This window comes from Diabrotica virgifera, chromosome 1 (genome assembly GCF_917563875.1).
Source record: "Diabrotica virgifera virgifera chromosome 1, PGI_DIABVI_V3a".
In the NCBI taxonomy this organism is placed as follows: Eukaryota; Metazoa; Arthropoda; class Insecta; order Coleoptera; family Chrysomelidae; genus Diabrotica; species Diabrotica virgifera.
In genome coordinates this window covers 299,007,958-299,027,889 of record NC_065443.1, presented here as the reverse complement: position 1 = coordinate 299,027,889, position 19,932 = coordinate 299,007,958, and the positions used below count along the sequence as shown (strand labels likewise).

The window sequence follows — 19,932 nt, the reverse complement described above, 5'->3', positions numbered from 1 at the left end:
ACATTTTACTGCTGTCAGGAAACAGAAAAATAAATTATTTGAAAAATGAACATTGATTTTCGCTTAAACGAAATGTTCAAACTGCCAAGAGGCATGTTGGTGGTATCTTTAACATTTAATTTAATCCAAAAACAATATTTATTTGTCACATAAACATTTTTTCCTGTTTTCTGAAAACAGTAAAATGTATCTTAAATTAAATAAATTACATACATTCTTCTTTTTTCTCTTAATTAATTTAAATAAAAAAGTATTTTTTGAACACCATGTATAAATAATTATGTTAATATTTATAGTACTGAATAGAGAATTCAATACCCTTTCAATTGAGCTATACATGACCCCTATTATCATTTAAAAAAATCATCGATTACGTCATCACGGCCAGATGGATGACGTCAGTAGTATGATATATATGCCAAAAAATGACAATTTAAAAATAAAAATCGACCTGTTTCGGGATTATTCCTTAAAATCGCCGGTTTACGAAACATTGAATTTATGCGTAACGTTATGAACGCACTGTAGATACCTATAATTAATCTAATAAAAAACCATTATTATACATAGGTACCTATATAACTAACTAAAGTTTATATAGTTTATACTTACTACTTTTTAAGTAATATTGTAGAATGTACTAACTGTATTCTGATATGCAATTAGAATATGTAAATATAATATATTAGTAGAACCTAGGATGAGATTGGGTGATGCTGAAAACATACTTCTGAGAAATATAGCACATCCTTGGAATATTCTCCCCATATACTAAAAATATGTACGACAGTACATTGGAAGTATATAAATAGAAGGTATAATATATAGCACTTCCTTGGAATATTCTAAAAAGTATATACTTGGTATATACTGAAAAGAAGTGCGGTAGTACATTCTAAGTATGTAAATAGAACGTTTAAGTACTGTAATGTAGTATATACTCAGCATCTGCTCTGCACATGCCCAATGGTAATTACGCACATTCTCAGCATATACTTTTCCTGAAAAGTATGTTCTATGAATCTACAAAGAACATGAAATTGCTATATGGGTATTAACAAGCTGATGAAATGTTTCTCGGTCGGCAGCTATATGAAACAAATCCTCGACCGTTCGACCTGTCCATTTTCTGATGTTACGCAGCCAGGACAGTTGTTTTCTTCTAACCCATCGTTTTCCTTCGATTTTGCTCTGAATGGTCAAATAGGGATAAATAAATCAGTGTTCTTTTAGACGTGAGACTATCTTTGGCCGCACGGCCACCTTACTACAAATTTTAATATACCCCATTCCACGAATATACGACCCTCTTGGATTATAGCGACAACGAATATTTTACTGTGCAAAATATGCAGAACGAAAGTAAATTGCAAATTATATTGTTGTTTATTGGAGTAAATATTAGAGCAAAATATTTTCGTACTTCCTATTTTTCACACTAAAATATTCGTTAATTCGATAATCCAAAACACACCAATACACCATACCTAACAAGAACGAATAAAACAAAGACACATTTTTAAGCTAAACACAAATGTCACCAAGTGATGCAAAGAAGGCTCCAAAGAAGGGAATATAACTAGAATACAGTACTAGTTACGAGTCTACAGTTAACCAGTCAGAAATTTAGGCATAGAAGATGAACTAACTGACCCAATTAAAGCTAGCAATGGGATAAGACAGGGGATTCCTTCAGTCCTTTATTGTTCAACTTGGTCATGGATGAAATTATAAAAAAAGTCAAAACTAAAAAAGGATACCAAATGGGAGAAAAACAACTTAAAATAATCTGCTATGCATGCGATGCAATACTAATATCTCAAAGTCAAGATGATTTACAACATATGCTGCACCAATTTAATATAACTGCAAGAAATTTTTATATGTTAATTTCCCCAAAAAAGACAAAATGCATGGTTATGAAAACAGATCCAATAATATGTAAATTGGAGCTGGAGGGTCAGATAATAGAACAAGTGATGGAGTTTAAATATCTGGGCATCACACTATCTAGCTACGGAAAGCTCGAAACAGAAGTGGAAGATCAAGTGAATAGAGCAAACAGAGCCACAGGTTGCCTGAACAATATGGAGAAATAAAAATGTCGGAAAAGAAATGAAAGACAGAATTTTTCAAAACAGTAATCAGACTAATAATGACATACGCGGCAGAAACACGACCTGACACAAAGAGGACAAAAGATTGCTCGAAACAGCGGAGATGAAAACCCTTCGCTCTATGGAACAGAGCTAGAAGAACAGATATACGACAGAAATGCAAGGCGGTCAACATTAATAACCGAGTAAGAAACAGAAGAGTAGAATGGCATGACCACATAAGCCGAATGACAACAAATGGAGTAATAAGGACAGCGAGAGGCAGTTCCCCAATAGGAAGACGATCAGTGAGAAGACTACGCAAACGATGGAACGACAACTTACTAGAGGCACATTGAAAAAAAAAACAAACAGAGTCATGTCTATGCAAAAAGAAGAAGAAGGAAAGAAGAAGAAATATAGGCAATATACTAAGTACTTTTAAGCAAAATGTGTTGATATGTATTGGTCATTGGTCACGCTGGGTAACTTAAATAAAAATTATCGGCGACAAGATGTTGTCTTAATGTCCGATCATCAAGCAATTATTAACACGTTGATTGAAAACTACGAGATAACTCTTAGATTGCGTTCCTTTCTAGGTCTCTTCTTATCTACTAGTAATATATTGTGATTAAATAAATTTGTCATTTAGGCCAGTTCTTAAAATTTCCGTGGCAGTCAACGTGTTAAAACAAAACATTAAAAACAAAATTAGCACAAAGGTGATATGATTATGTTTAGGGAAGTTAAACAAACTCAACAGGGAAAATTTCTTTACCGTCTTATACTTCAGAGAAATAAAAAAATATCATGTTGATGACACAACCCGCTCCAGGCCGAAACCAAATTTTTTGAGTAGTATGGACATCTATAACAAAAAAGAATGTGTGTGTAGTTTGTACGCACGTAAGAAGTTATACTTCTATTATAATATAATTTCAACGAAAAAATATACCTACTTAACAGTTACAATACAAAAAATTAACAATCATTACCAAAAATGAACCAAAACTTAACAATGCCAAATATTAAAAAAAAAAAAGAAAAAAATATGAATCGTCCGGGATTAGAACTCGCAATCTCGCGATTTTTTGATCTCTGGTCCAATGCTCTACCAACAAGGCCATCAAGCCTATTGCTAGTTACCTTTCAGATATACATAATTATACATCACGGTGACAAGTGAAATATAAAAATAGATGTTTTATTATTTTACGCCCAAGGAAGACAAATCCAAAGACACAAAATTATAATAAAAAACCTTTTAAACCACCTTTTTCAAATTGCGCAAGTTGTATTATTAATATTAATGTTAATAAATGAAATATAAATATTTTGACGTTTCACAATTTGACTGCAGTGCACTTTTAACTGCAGTGCCTTAAAGTAGCATTTTTAACGCTCCTATGGAGTCCTAAAAATTGCATTTTTAACACGCTTGTAGAAAAATATATTTAAAAATACTAATATATTCTTTCCACACTTTTTCTGGACTGATACATACATAAATTAAAACATTTTGAAGTATAACTTCAAAAATATAATATGAAAACTATTTAAAAAGGCAGTATAACTATTAACTAACCTTTGTTGTTTCTCTTCCCACAAATTTTAAAACGCAACAACCATACATAACCAAACCGTCAACCGTCCAAACCACAGCTGCGCTACAGCTGCCATATTGGATAGTTTTTGACATGTCATTTGAACATCCAATCAGAACAAAGTTATAATGCGCATGCGCCGGGATCGTAGGTTTTAACATATAAAAATTCACCCTCATATCGCACGTATAGAAGTATAACTTCAATAACCTATGTGTTTCTTGCAGCCGATTTTGATGATATACATAGTTATAAAAAAATGAAGATGAAAAACGGTAAATTTTCGCTTTTTTCGTCTATTACCAAAAAGTTAAGCATTTTAAACAAATTTTGAGAGTAAGAAACTCATAAATCGTATAAAAAAACTTTAATATGGCATTCGCTGAATATATCTATCCTTATTGGTTGCTTAGAAAATTGCAAAATACATAATAAATTTTAAGTTTTTATAAATATTCATAACTTATGTAAAAATTAACTTAGAACCTTCTTATTACCCGAAATACTGAGACTTATAGTGCTTAAATCATAGCCTAAATTTCAAAGCAATTGGTCAAATAGTTTAAAAGGTATTTAATTTGTTTATCCCAAATTAATTTATTTTGCAACACTATAAGTCAGAAAATGATGAAGTTACAGTAATACTTTGGATAGTTTATAAAAGAAGAAGATCTACAGTATTAATTTAATTAAAAAAAATGACAAAAAATAATTCTAAATATTGCAAAATTATTTTGCAAGAACATGTGAATTAAAATAAGGGGGGCTAACTTCGTCCCTAATTATTGTCCTAGGACAATTGTTTTTCTTTCTGAATGTGTATAAAAATTCAGTCTTTCTAAATATGAAAAAATAATTGTTCTACGGGTAATGGTTAAAAAGTTATTCCAATTGTTTATAAGTAAGCAAAAAATCGACATGTTTTTGCAAAATAATTTTATACTGTTTAAAATTACTATTTGTCATTTTTTTAAATTAAGTTAATAGTATAAATGTTCTTCTTTCATAAACTGTCCGAAGTATTACTGCAACATCATAATTTTCTGATTTATATTGTTGCAAAAGAAATGAATTTGGGATAAACAAATTAAATAACTTTTAAACTATTTGACCAATTGCTTTGAAATTTAAAATATAATTTAAGCACAAGAAGTCTCAGCATTCTCTGTAATAAAAAGGATCTAAGGTAATTTTTACATAAGTTATGAATAAATTATAAAAACTCAAAAATTATGATTTATTTTGCAATTTTCTAAGCAACCAATAAGGATAGACATATTCAGCGAACGCCATATTGAAGTTTTTTATACGATTTATGAGTTTCTTACTCTCAGATTTGTTTAAAATACTTAACTTTTTGGCAATAGACGAAAAAATCGAAAATTTACCGTTTTTTGATCTTAATTTGTTTATAACTATGTATATCATCAAAATCGGCTGCAGGAAACACATAGGTTGTTAATATAGATGTCCATACTACTCAAAAAATTTGGTTTCGGCCTGGAGGGGGATATGTCACGAGATAAATCATATTTCTCTGGACTATTACAGATTAAGGACATACCGGAGTATAGGCTTATCTGGTATGACTAAAACATTATTGTGGAATTAATCATTATAATTAAATTCCTGAAGTAATCAAAATATAAGTAGATTGCAACATTCCAAATGTAGGGAAGCCTCGAAATCTTCTATATAATCAGAGGTTTAAGATTATATTAATTTAAGCGAAAGAGGACTAGGTAAATAGTTTACCTAACGGGATTATTTACTGGCCATTTTGATTTAAAAAATCACCTAAAACGATAGAGAGTACTATAAGATGTGTAATAACGCAGATACTCTGCGGTAAAGGATAAAACATCTATTAAAATGTATATTTTATTGTAAACAACCACAATTGTAATTAAACATATTTTATTTTACATAACAAAAAAACTTTATAGATGTTTGTTATTTACTCTGACACGAGTTTAAATGTTTACTCGATGAGAGATAAACTAGACACTAGACTTCTTAAATTGAAAATGTTCTCGTGTGGGCTGGTTGGCAGAATAATAATAAATTAGATAATTACGAATTACAGAAAGAATGGTTAAATTAAAAATTTTTTTGTTATACCGTTGCAAAATACAAATACAAAAACAATTGCGCATTTAGCTAATCATCATCATTTAGCCTTTACTTGTCCACTGCTGAACGTAGGCCTCCTCTAGTTCACCCCACAAATTCCTGTCCTACACCGCTTGGATCCAATTTTGGCATATCCACTTCAGATCATCTGTCCATCTTATTGGTGGTCGTCCTCTACCTCGAAAGGCGTCCAGTCTAGGTCTCCACTCGAGAATACGTTTCGTCCATCTGCCGTCCTTCGTTCGCGCCACATGCATAGGCGTATCCAGGATGATCCTAAGGAGGGGGGTTACAACTACTGGAAGGTCTCTGAGGGCTATGGTGTTAAGCGTATAGGGCTCAAAGTATATCCCAATGGGGGGGGGGGGGTTATAACCCCCAATATGATATGCGGAAATCTAACAGTCGGAAAGTTAAAGAAAAAGACGGAATGGTGGAATGCAGATATACAGGAAGGAGTGAGGAAAAAGAAAAAGGCATGGAAAAAATACAATCGCACAAGAGAGGATCAAGATAAAAAAGAATACCAAAAACACAGAAACATAGTGAAAGAACTAATAAGAAAGGGAAAAAAAGAGAGTTGGAAGAAGTTTGGTGAATCCCTAAACCAAAATTACAGAGACAACAACAGATGCTTCTGGAATAAAGTAAGGAGTCTAAGAGGAAAGAAAAGAAAAGAACTCAGAGGTGTAAAAGACAAACACAACAAACTAAAGACAAATACAACAGAAATACTAGAGGTGTGGAGAGAATATTATGAAGAGAAATATATGGGCGAGGAAAGTGAAGAAATAGAGACAGAGGGAACCATAGAACAGACAGCAGAGGACGAAAACCAAATGGAAGAAATAAGTACAGAAGAATTGGAAGAAGCGATAAGTACAATAAAAATAGGAAAAGCGAGCGGAGCAGATAAAATTGATCCCGAAATGATAAAATGGATAGGGAAAGAAGGAAAGAAGTGGTTGCTGGAAATAATGAGAGAAGCATGGAGAACAAACAAAATGCCGAAAGAGTGGGAAGAAAACTTACTGATCCCAATTCACAAGAAAGGAGAAGAATCCAACTGTGGAAACTATAGAGATATATGCCTCTCATCAGCAGTGTTCAAGCTATATACGAGAATAATAGAAAGCAGATTAAGAACAGAGGTAGAAGAAAAACTTGAAGACGAACAAACAGCATTCAGAGCCCAAAGACAAACAGTTGACAACATAAGCATACTACGAAATATAATAGAAAAAAATAACGATCGGGGAACAAACATATATATATATATATATATATATATATATATATATATATATATATATATATATATATATATATATATATATATATATATATATATATATATATATATATATATATATATATATATATATATATAACCTTCATAGACCTTAAAGCAGCGTTCGACTCAGTGGACCGGAAAGTATTGTGGAATACTATGGAGGAGCTGGGAATACCGAGGAAACTATTAGAGATAATTAAAAGTACGTACAGTAGAGTGGTGGGAAAAGTACAAATGGGAGGTAGCAGATCACTAGAATTTAGGATGAACAAGGGAATAAAACAGGGAGATAGCCTAAGCCCACTCCTATTCGTCATAATTATGGATCAATTATTTAAAAATGTGAAAATAAGGACTAATCAATTAAAAACAATAATAGGCTACACACACCTAACACCAGTTATGATAGAAGGATTACTGTATGCGGACGACGTCGTTCTCATAGCAGACAACCCGAGAAAGATGCAACGACTAATTGATGTATGGACTGAGGAAATAGAGAAAATGAAATTAGAAATAAACATCAGCAAATGCAAGACGATGAAAATAGGTCAGCAGGAGCACGAGATTGGAGGTGAAACACGAGTGCTCTGTAGAGGACAAGAATTGGAGAGGGTGACGGCCTACGAGTACCTGGGAACGATAATATCAAATGACGGAAAGCTAGACCTAGAAATTGCAAATAGGACAAAGGAAGCTACGAAAATATACTATGCGATTAATAATACGATACTGGGAAAACGGGAAATCAGCCAGGAAACAAAAATACATGTATATAATACAATCACAGCACCAACTCTTCTATATGCAAGCGAGACATGGGTCACAAATAAGAGACATGAAAGTGCCATAAATGCAGCAGAAATGAAGCATCTGAGAAAAATAGCTGGAAAGACGAAGATGGACAGGGAAAGGAACGAAAACATCAGAAACGTGCTAAGCCAGGAACCAATAGAAAAAAAAATTGAAAAAAGAAAACTGAATTGGTTTGGACATATAACTAGGATGAACGAGAACAGACTAGTAAAGAAGGTGACAGATGCCAAAAGACAGGGGAAAAGAAGAAGGGGCAGACCTAGAAAGGGGTGAATGGAGCAAATCGAGGAAATCGGGACAAAGAGAGGGAAAACAGTGCAACAGATGAAGGAAATGGCAGGAGACCGGAAGGCGTGGAAGAAATGGGTAAAAGATGGATAGGTGATACTAAAGTCCGACGCTCTTATAGGGCATAAGGACAACGAGAAGAAGAAGAAGAAGAAAGAATGGAAGTTAAATTAAAAATTTTTTTGTTATACCGTTGCAAAATACAAATACAAAAACAATTGCGCATTTAGCTAATCATCATCATCATTTAGCCTTTACTTGTCCACTGTTGAACGTAGGCCTCCTCTAGTTCACCCTACAAATTCCTGTCCTACACCGCTTGGATCCAATTTTGGCATATCCACTTCAGGTCATCTGTCCATCTTATTGGTGGTCGTCCTCTACCTCGAAAGACGTCCAGTCTGGGTCTCCACTCGAGAATATGTTTCGTCCATCTGCCGTCCTTCGTTCGCGCCACATGCATAGGCGTATCCAGGATGATCCTAAGGAGGGGGGTTACAACTACTGGAAGGTCTCTGAGGGCTATGGTGTTAAGCGTATAGAGCTCAAAGTACATTCCAATGGGGGGGGGGGGTTATAACCCCCAAAATCCCCCCTGGTTACGCCTATGGCCACATGCCCTGACCAGTTCCATTTCAAAGTCGATATGCTTTTGATTGTGTCGGTTACTCCCGATCTAAGCGCAATTCTCTGTTGGTTATTCGGTCTCTAAAGCCTTGGTTTCCTCGAAAGCGGCACCGACAAACTGAGACTGTAACACTGCGATGAATGACGTCAGATTACGGTGAGAAATTCAAGGTTCTTCACTTCGGCAATGGAATGTGCAAGCTCAGCAAGCGGTGGCTCCCAACGCAACCTTGGAAACCACTGTTATTATTTTGCGTGGTACAGTTTTTTATGACGTCATTCATCGCAGTGTTACGGTCGCAGTTTGTCGGTGCCGCTTTCGAGGAAACCAAAGCTTTAGGGTTAATCCCAACATGGACTGTTTCATTGCCCTCTCCTCCTCAGTCGTTTCCTCATTGCTGAGTGTCGTGATTCCCTATAATACGAGCAACTATCTCTTTCCATCGGCTTCTGTCCTGAGCTTCCCTCATGGATTCAGAGAATGTTTTTCCACTGGCTTTCTGTACTTGATCCGTCCATCGAGTAGGTGAGCGACCTCTACTTCTGCGCCCTTCAACGTTTCCCGAAATTATAAGTCTCTCAAGATTATCTTCACTTCTTCTTGCAATATGGCCGAAAAATTTTAAGACGGTGGAGAGTCAAATAGAGGAAAGTCGAGTCCGAATATTAAGCTCTTGGAGGATTGAGTGATTTGTTCTGTGTTCCGTCCATGAGCTCCGAAGCAATCTTCTCCAGCACCACATTTCAAAGGCGTCAATCCTTTTTCTGTCGTCCGATTTCATTGTCCATGTTTCGGATCCATAATTAAATATGGGAAAAATTAAGGCACGTTATAATCTTATTTTGGTGTTCTTCGACAAGGAGCGATCTTTCCAGAGTTTCGATAATCGACTCATAGCATTTTTGGCCATGCCTATTCTCCTACTATTCCTACGTTAACCACTTCAAACTGATCTAAGGCTCCTGTTGTCTAAAGTGAATTTGAATAATCTACTACCATAATTTTTGTTTTTTGTTTATTGATCTTGAGACCACATCTATTGCTTTCAGCTTCCACTAGCTGCAGCAGGCTGGACATTTCTTCCTTGGATGCAGTTATTAATGTTGTATCATCTGCATATCTGAGATTTGAGATCTTCTTTCCTGCGATAGAAATACCGCCATTTCATTTGTCAAGTGCTTTTCTCATTATGTATTCTCCATAGAAATTAAAAAGACTTGGAGATAGAATACATCCTTGTCGGACTCCTCTACCTATTTTAAAAGGATCGGACTTATGGTTTTCAATTCTTATTCTGGTTTCACTGTTCTCATATAGGCTTTTCACCAGAGCCCTCTGTGTTGTTCTAATTTGGTTTTTTTAGCTAATACAATCCTAGTAACTATTAAATTTGTTTCAATTTGCATTAAAACACAAGAATACGTCGCGATTGAAAGAAGACTTTAAATAGCCAGTTTATTACTTTCTTTTCTTTTGGTACGCCTAAAAACGTACTCTTGACAAGGTCTACCTAGTAAGTAATATAGGTTTCTTAAAACATTTATATAATTTTTATGGTTCCTGAGCACAACTATAATAGGTAATACTTGATAATTTTTATTATGATGTACACCTGAATGTTTCGATTTGTAGCTAAACTATATTTTTCTACAACCGTGTTAAATTAGTAAGGGAAAGTGGGGGAATGGTGCGCACTTAAGCAAAAATCGATTCTGTTGTAAATTCTTTTAATCTATCATAACATCCAGTACGTTAGAGTAAGCCCTTACTATTCTACTTTGCATATGTAAAATAAGTTTTAGAGAAATACAAAGTGCAAAATCATAATATTAAAAAAAGAAAAGAAGTGCCTTTGCGCACGATTCCCCGACCATGAGGGTAATCATGCGCACAGATTGGGAAATGGTGCGCACTAAATTAATGTTAGAAAAAAAAACATTAATTTAAAATTAATGTAATAAAAACACTTCTTTCAAAAGTATAAAAATATTATGAAAAAATAAGAATTGTATGGTATACTTAAATGTCATATTTTTAACGTAAACAAAAGTTGCATTTATAATTTTCTGGGGTACCTATTTACAGCAGTACATTATGCGTGATTCCCCGAGGCACTTAACACACTTGTATATCATAATCCTTTTTTTCCCTCTTTCCCCACAAATAGAGCATGTCTCGTTACGTGCAGTTGGTTTTTCTAATGGTGGTGGAATGAATCTTCATTCAACATCATCTAATTCGTCTTCATCGATAATATCTGACAAATAACCGTCTGTTACATCAGACGACTCAGGTGTTAGCTCTTTCTGCACTGTCTTCTTTTTTTGTTTGCCTTTTTTTGTTTTTCCTTTTCTCTGTCTGGCGAGATATCTGGCAATTCTTTATCAAAACATCTTCAGCAGTTGCCTTTCTTGCTGTTTTCTGTTCCTCCTTTCTCTTAAAATTCTCGTCCATTAATCATCTCTTTTCATGGGCTTCCTCCAATTTTGTCTTCATTGGTGTGCTTGTAATTGTTGTCTTAATGTTATATCAGGACTCCTTTTTGTAAACCCATAAAGCGAACTAGCTAACTTCTTCTCTTTATTAAAATTATTTAGGATATTATTTTCTTCAACATACCTGAATACCAATCATCTAAGTTCTTTATGTTAAGCCATAATGTAGATATGTAGATTTACTAGAGTAGGTTCGTGGCATCTGACAATAAAAATTGTAATTTTTATATTTACCATTTCATTGTTTGTGGGGTAATCGTGCGCACTCCTGCGCACTATTACCCCTTTGTGCCCTTAATACTAATCATCATCACAAACGGAAAACTACTGAACCATATCAACCAACAGATGCACCAAAATACACGTTAAACAACATGATTTAAATCAATAATAAGTCCAAAGCATTTAAATAAAGCCTAAGGACTTACTATCCTATTTTTTAGAGCAGAAAGACTAGAAGAATTCTTGCAATTTTCAATATTCGGATCTGACTTAGTCCACGTGCAATGGTCGACTGAAGATAATGGCGTAAACCGTTCATGAGATCGGTTGAAAGGTGTAGGACTGATTGAGTTCGTAAAATCTTCCACGGAATTTGAAATACAATGCAGCGCACGATTACCCGCACCATTCCCCCACTTTCCCTTATATTAAGTACGGAGAACGGTAAGGGTTTTATACCGATCGAAGACAATTGCTTGGAGGAGGAGCGGAGCGACGACTCCAATTATTGTCTGAGATCGGTTACCCTTAACGTTCGACATGCTTATAACGTTTTTTGTACGATTGATACCATTATAAATTATAAAATTAAACATTTTCGTCATATTGACTAGTTTCATTCATTTTATCAAGATAGATACTTTGGTTGTTAGGTAGTAACTAGGGTGCATAACAACAATGGAGAATTGAGTTTTTATTTAGTTGTCAATAATTTTAAGTACAATTTTGATTATTATAAATTAAAATATGAGCGAAAGTGAATTTGAAAAAATTGAACGGGCTTGGGAAGAAGGGTGTTCCGCAATTATTCCCGAAAAATCCAAAATCCGTTATCAAAATACCTACCAAAGTTTTAAAAAATGGTGCGAAGGCAAGAATTTAAGAATCGAAGAAAAGACTCTATTGGCATATTTCGTTCAAAGACATATGCAGTTGAAAGCTCCTGGAAGCCTCTGGGCAGAATATTCAATGATTAAATCCACCGTTTTTCTTTATGATGGCATTGATATTTCCAAGTTTTCAACTTTGATCGCGTATTTGAAGAGAAAAAATGTTGGCTATAGGCCTAAGAAAGCGAGCATTTTTACACGGGAGCAATTTGAAAAATTTCTGATGGAAATGGACACTTTCTGATACACCGGATGAAGAATTTCTAGTTCACAAGGTAATATAATCTAGTTTAGGTAAAAGAAATACTCTAATGAAGATTTTTTCATAATTTGTAAGTCGCAATGATATTGAGAATATCTGGTGCCTGTAGAAGAGAAGAATTATATAATATTACTATGAATGACATCCAACAAACCGATGGTTTAATGATTGTAAAAGTACCCAATACAAAAACGAACATCCAGCCGTTAATAAACGAACAGTCGTTAATAAACCAGACGATAAAATTCCATATTTATAAATTTTGCAAAAGTATATAAAACTTCGTCCATTACAAGTAAAATCAAATCATTTGTTCTTAAGATACGCCAAAGGAAAATGTTGTGCTCAAGTAATAGGGAAAGGGACAATCAGGGGCTGGCCTTCTCAAATTGCCAAATTCTTAAATTTGCCTAATCCCGAGAACTATACTGGCCATTCGTTCAGGAGGACATCAGCAACGCTTTTGGCTAATAAAGGTGTTGATGTCCTCGGATTAAAGCGTCATGGAGGTTGGCGTTCATCGACAGTGGCAGAAAGCTATGTAGAAGATTCTCTTCAAAATCAAATAGATTTTGCCGAAAAAATATTGTGCAATACTAGTAATACTACGAATATATGTGATTCTGCAGGAGTTTCTGTTAGAATTGAAACCACAGCCCAAACAAGTGGGATTTCATTAAATAATTTAACAAATTGTACCATAAGTTTCAATATTAATAAATAATTCGTTAGTTTTCTTTATTCTTTCAAAAAATAAATTAAAATTAAGAGATTTTTTAACTCGACGGTAAGTGAATTACTTACCGTCGAGTTGGAGTACTTACCGTCGAGTTGGATTACTTACCGTCGAGTTGCTAGTAAATGTCACCTACTGACGTAAAATCTGTCACGGTAAACCGTATAGGAAATTTTGATGTTATGTCAAAAAAATATAAAAACGGAATGTCAGTCAAGTTCAAATAAAAGTTTTTGTAGATATTGTCCAGTAATTACGTTTGTAGAAAAAATATGCGTGTTAAAAAGTACATTTTTAAGGCACTCATGTGAATTGCAGAACTCGCTATCGCTCATTCTGCAAACTTTCACATGCGTGCCTTAAAGGTGTACTTTTAACACTTATATCATAAATAACTATTATATTTATAAATAATGCAATAAATATGTTGACATTAAAGAACTACTCACCACTTGTTGCTTTGGTCTCTGCCATACACTTTTCTCCAAATTTGGTAACTTTTTCCATAAATGAAGCTACTATTTTGGGGTCAAGCTGAAAAAAATAAATTAAATTGTACTACAGTTCTTCTACTTTTAGTGGCTATTAGTTTCGAATACTGGAGATCATTCTGGCTATAATTATTTTATTAACTGATGCTTTAAATAGATTAGTTGTTGTTGTGGAGAACCATTTCCTCAGGTTCTTTAACCATGATATCCTTCTTCTCCCAATTCCTCGATTTCCAAATACTTTACCTTGAAGGATTACCTTCAGAAATCTGTATTTAGTGCCGTTTCTCATTATTTGTCCGAGATATTCTAACTTTCTTCTTTTAATGGTATACATCACCTCTCTTTCTTTGCCCACTCTTCGTAATACGGTCTCGGTGGTTATCTTGTCCGTCCATGATATCCTTAGGATTCGCCTGTATAGCCACATCTCGAAGGCTTCAAGTTTTTTCTCCATTGCTTCAGTGAGTGTCCAGGATTCAACTCCGTAATACAATATTGAGAAGATATAACATCGTAGGAGCCTTATTTTTATCTCCAGATTAAGGTTATGGCTTTTAAACAGTTTGGCCATGTTACTTAATGCACTCCTAGCCTTCTCCATTCTACATTTTATTTCTTATGAGTGATCCCATTGTTCGGTTTCTATGGTTCCAAGATAGTTATACTGTTTTACTAGTTATACTGTGTACTACAGTAGAACCCGCTTATTAGCGTACCGGTTATAGGAATATCAAGGTTTATGGAATATAAATTCGAGAACCCGAAACGTTTCCATTTACTCCCCGATAAATTTATCCGTTTATTGGAATACGTATTAATAAAATAATACCGCTTATTAGAACATTTTTTAAGTTCGACGAATAAATTTTTACCTACAATTTCCTAAAAATTTACATTATATCTTGTATGTATTATGGTTTCTCGTCAAGGGCCTCGACGGCCTGTAGTGCTGTTTTATATTAGGGTTGTCGGGTAATAAATATTTTATTAGTTTGTTTATGAGTACCAATTCAATCGGTCGCCGACAAATTCACGTTTTCAGGTCATAAAATAATTTTATTTGTGTACAAACTATACATATTGCCACCCACTTGCCTGTTATAAAATTTTTAAGAAACAGTTCGCCCATCCTATTTGCTTATAATGTTATAAGATAAGACGTTTTCTGAATGGCCAAACCAACGTAAATTTTTCTAAGTAGTCTACCGCGTATGCATAGAAATATCGACAATCTGCTTGTGCTTGTAGTCGGTTCAGTTCGGCTTTTCCCGCTCCGATATCGGGAACGTTAAGTGTATTCTATGATTAGAGGCATTAGAGGACCACAATAGATCTGAAACGGTCGCAGTGTAATAGCCGAAACGCCACCTCAGTGAATATATCTATCCAAAGCAACAAGTGACAATGTGAACGACGATGGTACCTATATACAGGGTGTAACAAAAATACAGGTCATAAATTAAATCACATATTCTGGGACCAAAAATAGATCGATTGGACCTAACTTACTTTAATACAAATGTGCACATAAAAAGAGTTATAGCCCTTTTAAGTTATAAAATGAAAATCGATTTTTTTTAATATATCGAAAACTATTCGAGATTTTTTATTGAAAATGGACGTGTGGCATTTCTATGGCAAGAACGTCTTAAAGTAAAATTATAGTGAAATTTGTGCACCCCATAAAAATTGTATGGGGGTTTTGTTCCCTTAAACCCCCCAAACTTTTGTGTACGTTCCAATTAAATTATTATTGCGGTACCATTAGTTAAACTCACTATTTTTAAAACTTTTTTGACTCTTAGTATTTTTTCGATAAGGCAGTTTTTATCGAGTTTCTTCGGCTTCTTTTTTAATATGTTTACATAAAAATTTTATGGGGGTTTTGTTGCTTTACACCCCCCAAATTAAACTATTACTGTGGTTTAAAGTTAAACTTTAAGTAAAACTGCAGCCAGCAGAATATCTTACAAAACTCATTGACAATACAAATGTTATACTGGTTTGATGATTTTTGTAAGATATCTTCCATGCGATAAATATTATATTATGGCAGCTACATGCGAACAACAGCCTATGGTTATGTTGCCGTTTGCGCGACTCGCATCTACAACAGTATCTATCGTTTAATGTTTTCCAAGCCATCTTCGCTTGGCTCATAATGCAAATAGTCCATGCTGTATGCTTGTCCCCATTAGGTAAATTATTCCGATTCATTTTTTTGCACAAACTTATTCAAAAACAGGTCCTTATAACAAATCCACATGGTGCCAGGCACTACCGTGGTCGGAAAATTGTTAAACAATTTTTTAAACGAATTTAAAAAATCAATTTTTTCACTTAGGACAAATTTGTTTTAGATTCTCTGGATCAACCTGAGCAAAAAAGGTCTCTTGTGATTTTTTTTTTATAAAATTTATTGTTGTCGAGTTACATGCAATTTAAAATTTGAAAAACGCGAAAATGGCCATTTTCAAGGCTTAATAACTCGATTAAAAATTATTATTTTGAAAGTCATAAAGTGACCAACTTAAAATTTAAAGCCCCCCCCCCCTGCAAGAGCCTGAAGAAATTTTTGTCATTATTTTATTACTATTATTTTTAATAATTAAAAATGAGCTCTAAGCACGTATTGAACCGGCCGTCCGCAAGAGAGATGTACAATTCATTGTACGTTTTAAAAAAATATCGATTGGAAGTCAAAAATACGTTTTAAAAAAATAAAACAGGAATTTTGAGGTTATATGTATTATACACTCGACCTACGGGTCTATAAAAAATAGATGTTTTGTAGAAGCCTCATAAAATTTTTAAATTAATTGCAACTTAACTAAACAAAAAAAAATAGAAAAATTGACGTTTTTGTGGGGACAGGGGGAGGGGGTGGTGGGCTAAAAATGCGATTTGTCTTATTTTTAATCACATATAATGTAAAAAAATGAAAAAAAACATATTCAGGCTGTATCGATCTCAAAAAATATAATTAGACCCGCAAAAATCCTTACAAAACTTAAAAAAAACATGGTTTTTGGGGGGTTTGAAAGTGTTTCGCCCAATTTTTGAATATCCTAATACACTCAGTTATTTTAAATTATACATAATCTATTAACAAAACCACAGTATATATAAGTTCCACAGTAAAATCACTCTTCTGTCGGCGCTTTGATCTCAGTAAGTAATACCGGCAGTACGCAATTGGTAATTCACCAGTGGTGGATGCGGGTTTTCCCTGTTAAAAGCCGTACGTTTCTATGGGAATAGCAATGCGAGAGTGGGGCAAAAGCGACTGCCAACATTGCGCGGTCCCCATGCGCGACTATAGATTTTACTTCCAATTTTTCGGAGAGTGGTTCTACTGTTCGTCTTTATACTGTGACAAAACCTTGAGTTGATCTATGTTGCAGTCTTTAAAATGGAGAAAATCCCCAAAAACCCCCTAAAAAACAGTTTTCTTGACGCAAAAATCTGAAAAAAATCAGAGAGACAGTTTTTGATAAAATACACCAAATGCAAAAAAATTGGACCTGCAGCCCCCTCCAAAAAAAAGTTATAGGTTTTAAAAAAGTTAAAAAAAATTTGAGGTTATGTACACTGGACCTATCGGTCCATATAAAATGGACATGTTTTGTAAGAGCCTGAGCTACACGTGTAAATTTTTTGAAATTTTTAAATCAATTGGAACCCAACCAAAAAAAAATTAAATCTAAAAATCTACGTTTTCGGCTGTGGGGGGAGGGGTCAGGGGGATGGCGAGCTAAAAATCCGCGTTATCCCATTTTTTAGTTGCACAGAACGTAAAAAAATTAATAAAATTGAATTCTGGGAGTGAGGGCATTTTGCCTATCTTAACGGGGGGTACCCTTTATGACCTGTATTGTTGTTACACCCTGTATATATATATTTAGATCTAGGTGTTCAAATAAACAAACATACATGTTTAATATTCCTGTTATTAAATATTTTTAAGTTTGATTACCTGCCATTTCCACAAATTTTCCAATGTAAACTTGTAATCATTTGCGATATATTTGCTGACGTGTTATGTTAATTGTGTAGGTAAATATATCAATTATATTTTTTATTGAATTTTGCTATTTATGTACGTTCAAAGAAAAGAATGATTGTTTAACAAATAAGAATAAATTAACTAAAATAATTATAGATATTAATTTAATTATTTAAGTGTTGGTACGTAAAAATTGACGTCGAGAAAAAGTATTATTTCAATTCAAATTATTTTTCCATCCAAATGTTATTAGAAAATATCTGGTGTGTTTTCGTTTAAAAAATTACATTAAAATAAATGAAATATTTGATTTTAATTGCTGATAAATAAATTATTAATTACCAAGTACAATATATCAAAAGATGTCATATCCATCACGCAATACCGGGTGTCCACTTATATTTTCCCCATTTTAACTGCCTGTAAGTTCTAAACGGCTCAAGATAGAAATATGCGGTTTTCGCTGAAATGTTTTATTTTAGTAATAGTCTAGTAAAATAAAATTACACTACATGTAAATCAAAATGTAAATTCGTACAGGTTGAAACAAATTTTATATCAAAGTTTAGGTGAGTACAAAAGATATTTTCAAAAAAGTATCCAAATCATACAAGGGGATCATTGTTTAAATGATTAAAAAGGGGTCATTTTTGCAAAAAAATTACTTTTTTAACTGCTGAGGTCATTCAATTATTAATGAAGGTCTTTAGGACTGTTTTCTGTAAAGTTGAAGGGTAAATCTTTCACATAAGACTTACTAAATTAAATTTGACCCCCTATTTATTTAAATAATTATACATAAAACTTTAAAAACAAATTTGCAAAAAATTATTTTTAGCTTTTTAAATAAGCACTATAAAATATCTTATTTTACAGGATAAGTTGCGCTATGTTATCAGTATTATTAAAAAAAAATTGGTCCAAAAATATTTAATATTTTTTGAGATATTGAATTTGTTTATTAAATGTTACTCTATTTTCAATTGAAAAAACGCGGTTGTTACCAAAGAAATAATTACCTATCTTAAATCTTATTATTTTTATTTTTATGTATATTTTCGACAAATGTATTGATAAATTCAAATTTCAATTAAACTTCCCCCTAAAATGGCATTTGAAAATAATTCAAATTTGTTTATAATTTATTTTTTTAATAACGTCGCGGGGATTAAATATTTTGAAATGCCGTTTCGATAATTGGGTTCCTGGGAATTTTTCACTAATTAACAAATTTTTTTGTCTTTTTTTCCTCTTCTTTTTTTTTCTTGGCATTATATTACTACGGGCCCTTTTTGGGTTAAGTTTCATTAAGAATGTCGAATCTCTAAGTTGTAGATTCTAGACCTAAAAATATTAAGATTGGTCTAAAATCACATAAATAAAATGTGGCTACTTACTGAGTTACAGGGTGTTTTATTTACAAATTTAAAAATTTTTTTTACCAAGTACTTTCAAACTATTTGACATATCCTTATCATACTTGGCAGAAAGTGTGGGTACTATACAGTCTACTAAATTGTGATAAATAAAAGTTTCTAGCTACCACCAGAGGCGTACGACAGGGGCCAGTTAATGGTTGACCCTTCCCAAATTCTACGCCACTGAGGGAATTACTATTTTAGCGAAATTGTTCGATTCTCCAATACTTTCTATGTAAATAATATACTCTTTACTGGTAACGATTAAGTCATTAGTTTTCGAGATATTGGTCGTTAAAAATAAAACGGCATAGTTATTTTGATTCATTCATTCATTCATTTTAAATTTCCAATATCTCTCAAACTGATGACTTTATCGATACCAATAAAGTTATTTACATACAAAGTATTGGAGAATCGAAAAATTTCGCTACAATAGTAATTCACTCAGTGGCGTAGAATTTGGGAAGGGTCAATCATTCTCTATCCCCTGTCGTACGCCTCTGGCACTAGCTAGAAACGTTTATTAATCACAATTTAATAGGGT

The 19,932-nt window shown here is 33.4% G+C and overlaps 1 protein-coding gene across 1 annotated transcript in view; it reads right to left on the bottom strand.

The window, feature by feature from the left end:
* LOC114329395 (uncharacterized) overlaps positions 1-19,932 on the bottom strand; it is a 74,232-nt gene that overhangs the window by 38,045 nt on the left and 16,255 nt on the right. The window contains exon 2 of the mRNA XM_050642208.1: positions 13,917-14,001. Within this exon, the coding sequence (XP_050498165.1) occupies positions 13,917-14,001 (85 nt within the window). The remainder of the gene's footprint in view (positions 1-13,916; positions 14,002-19,932) is intronic.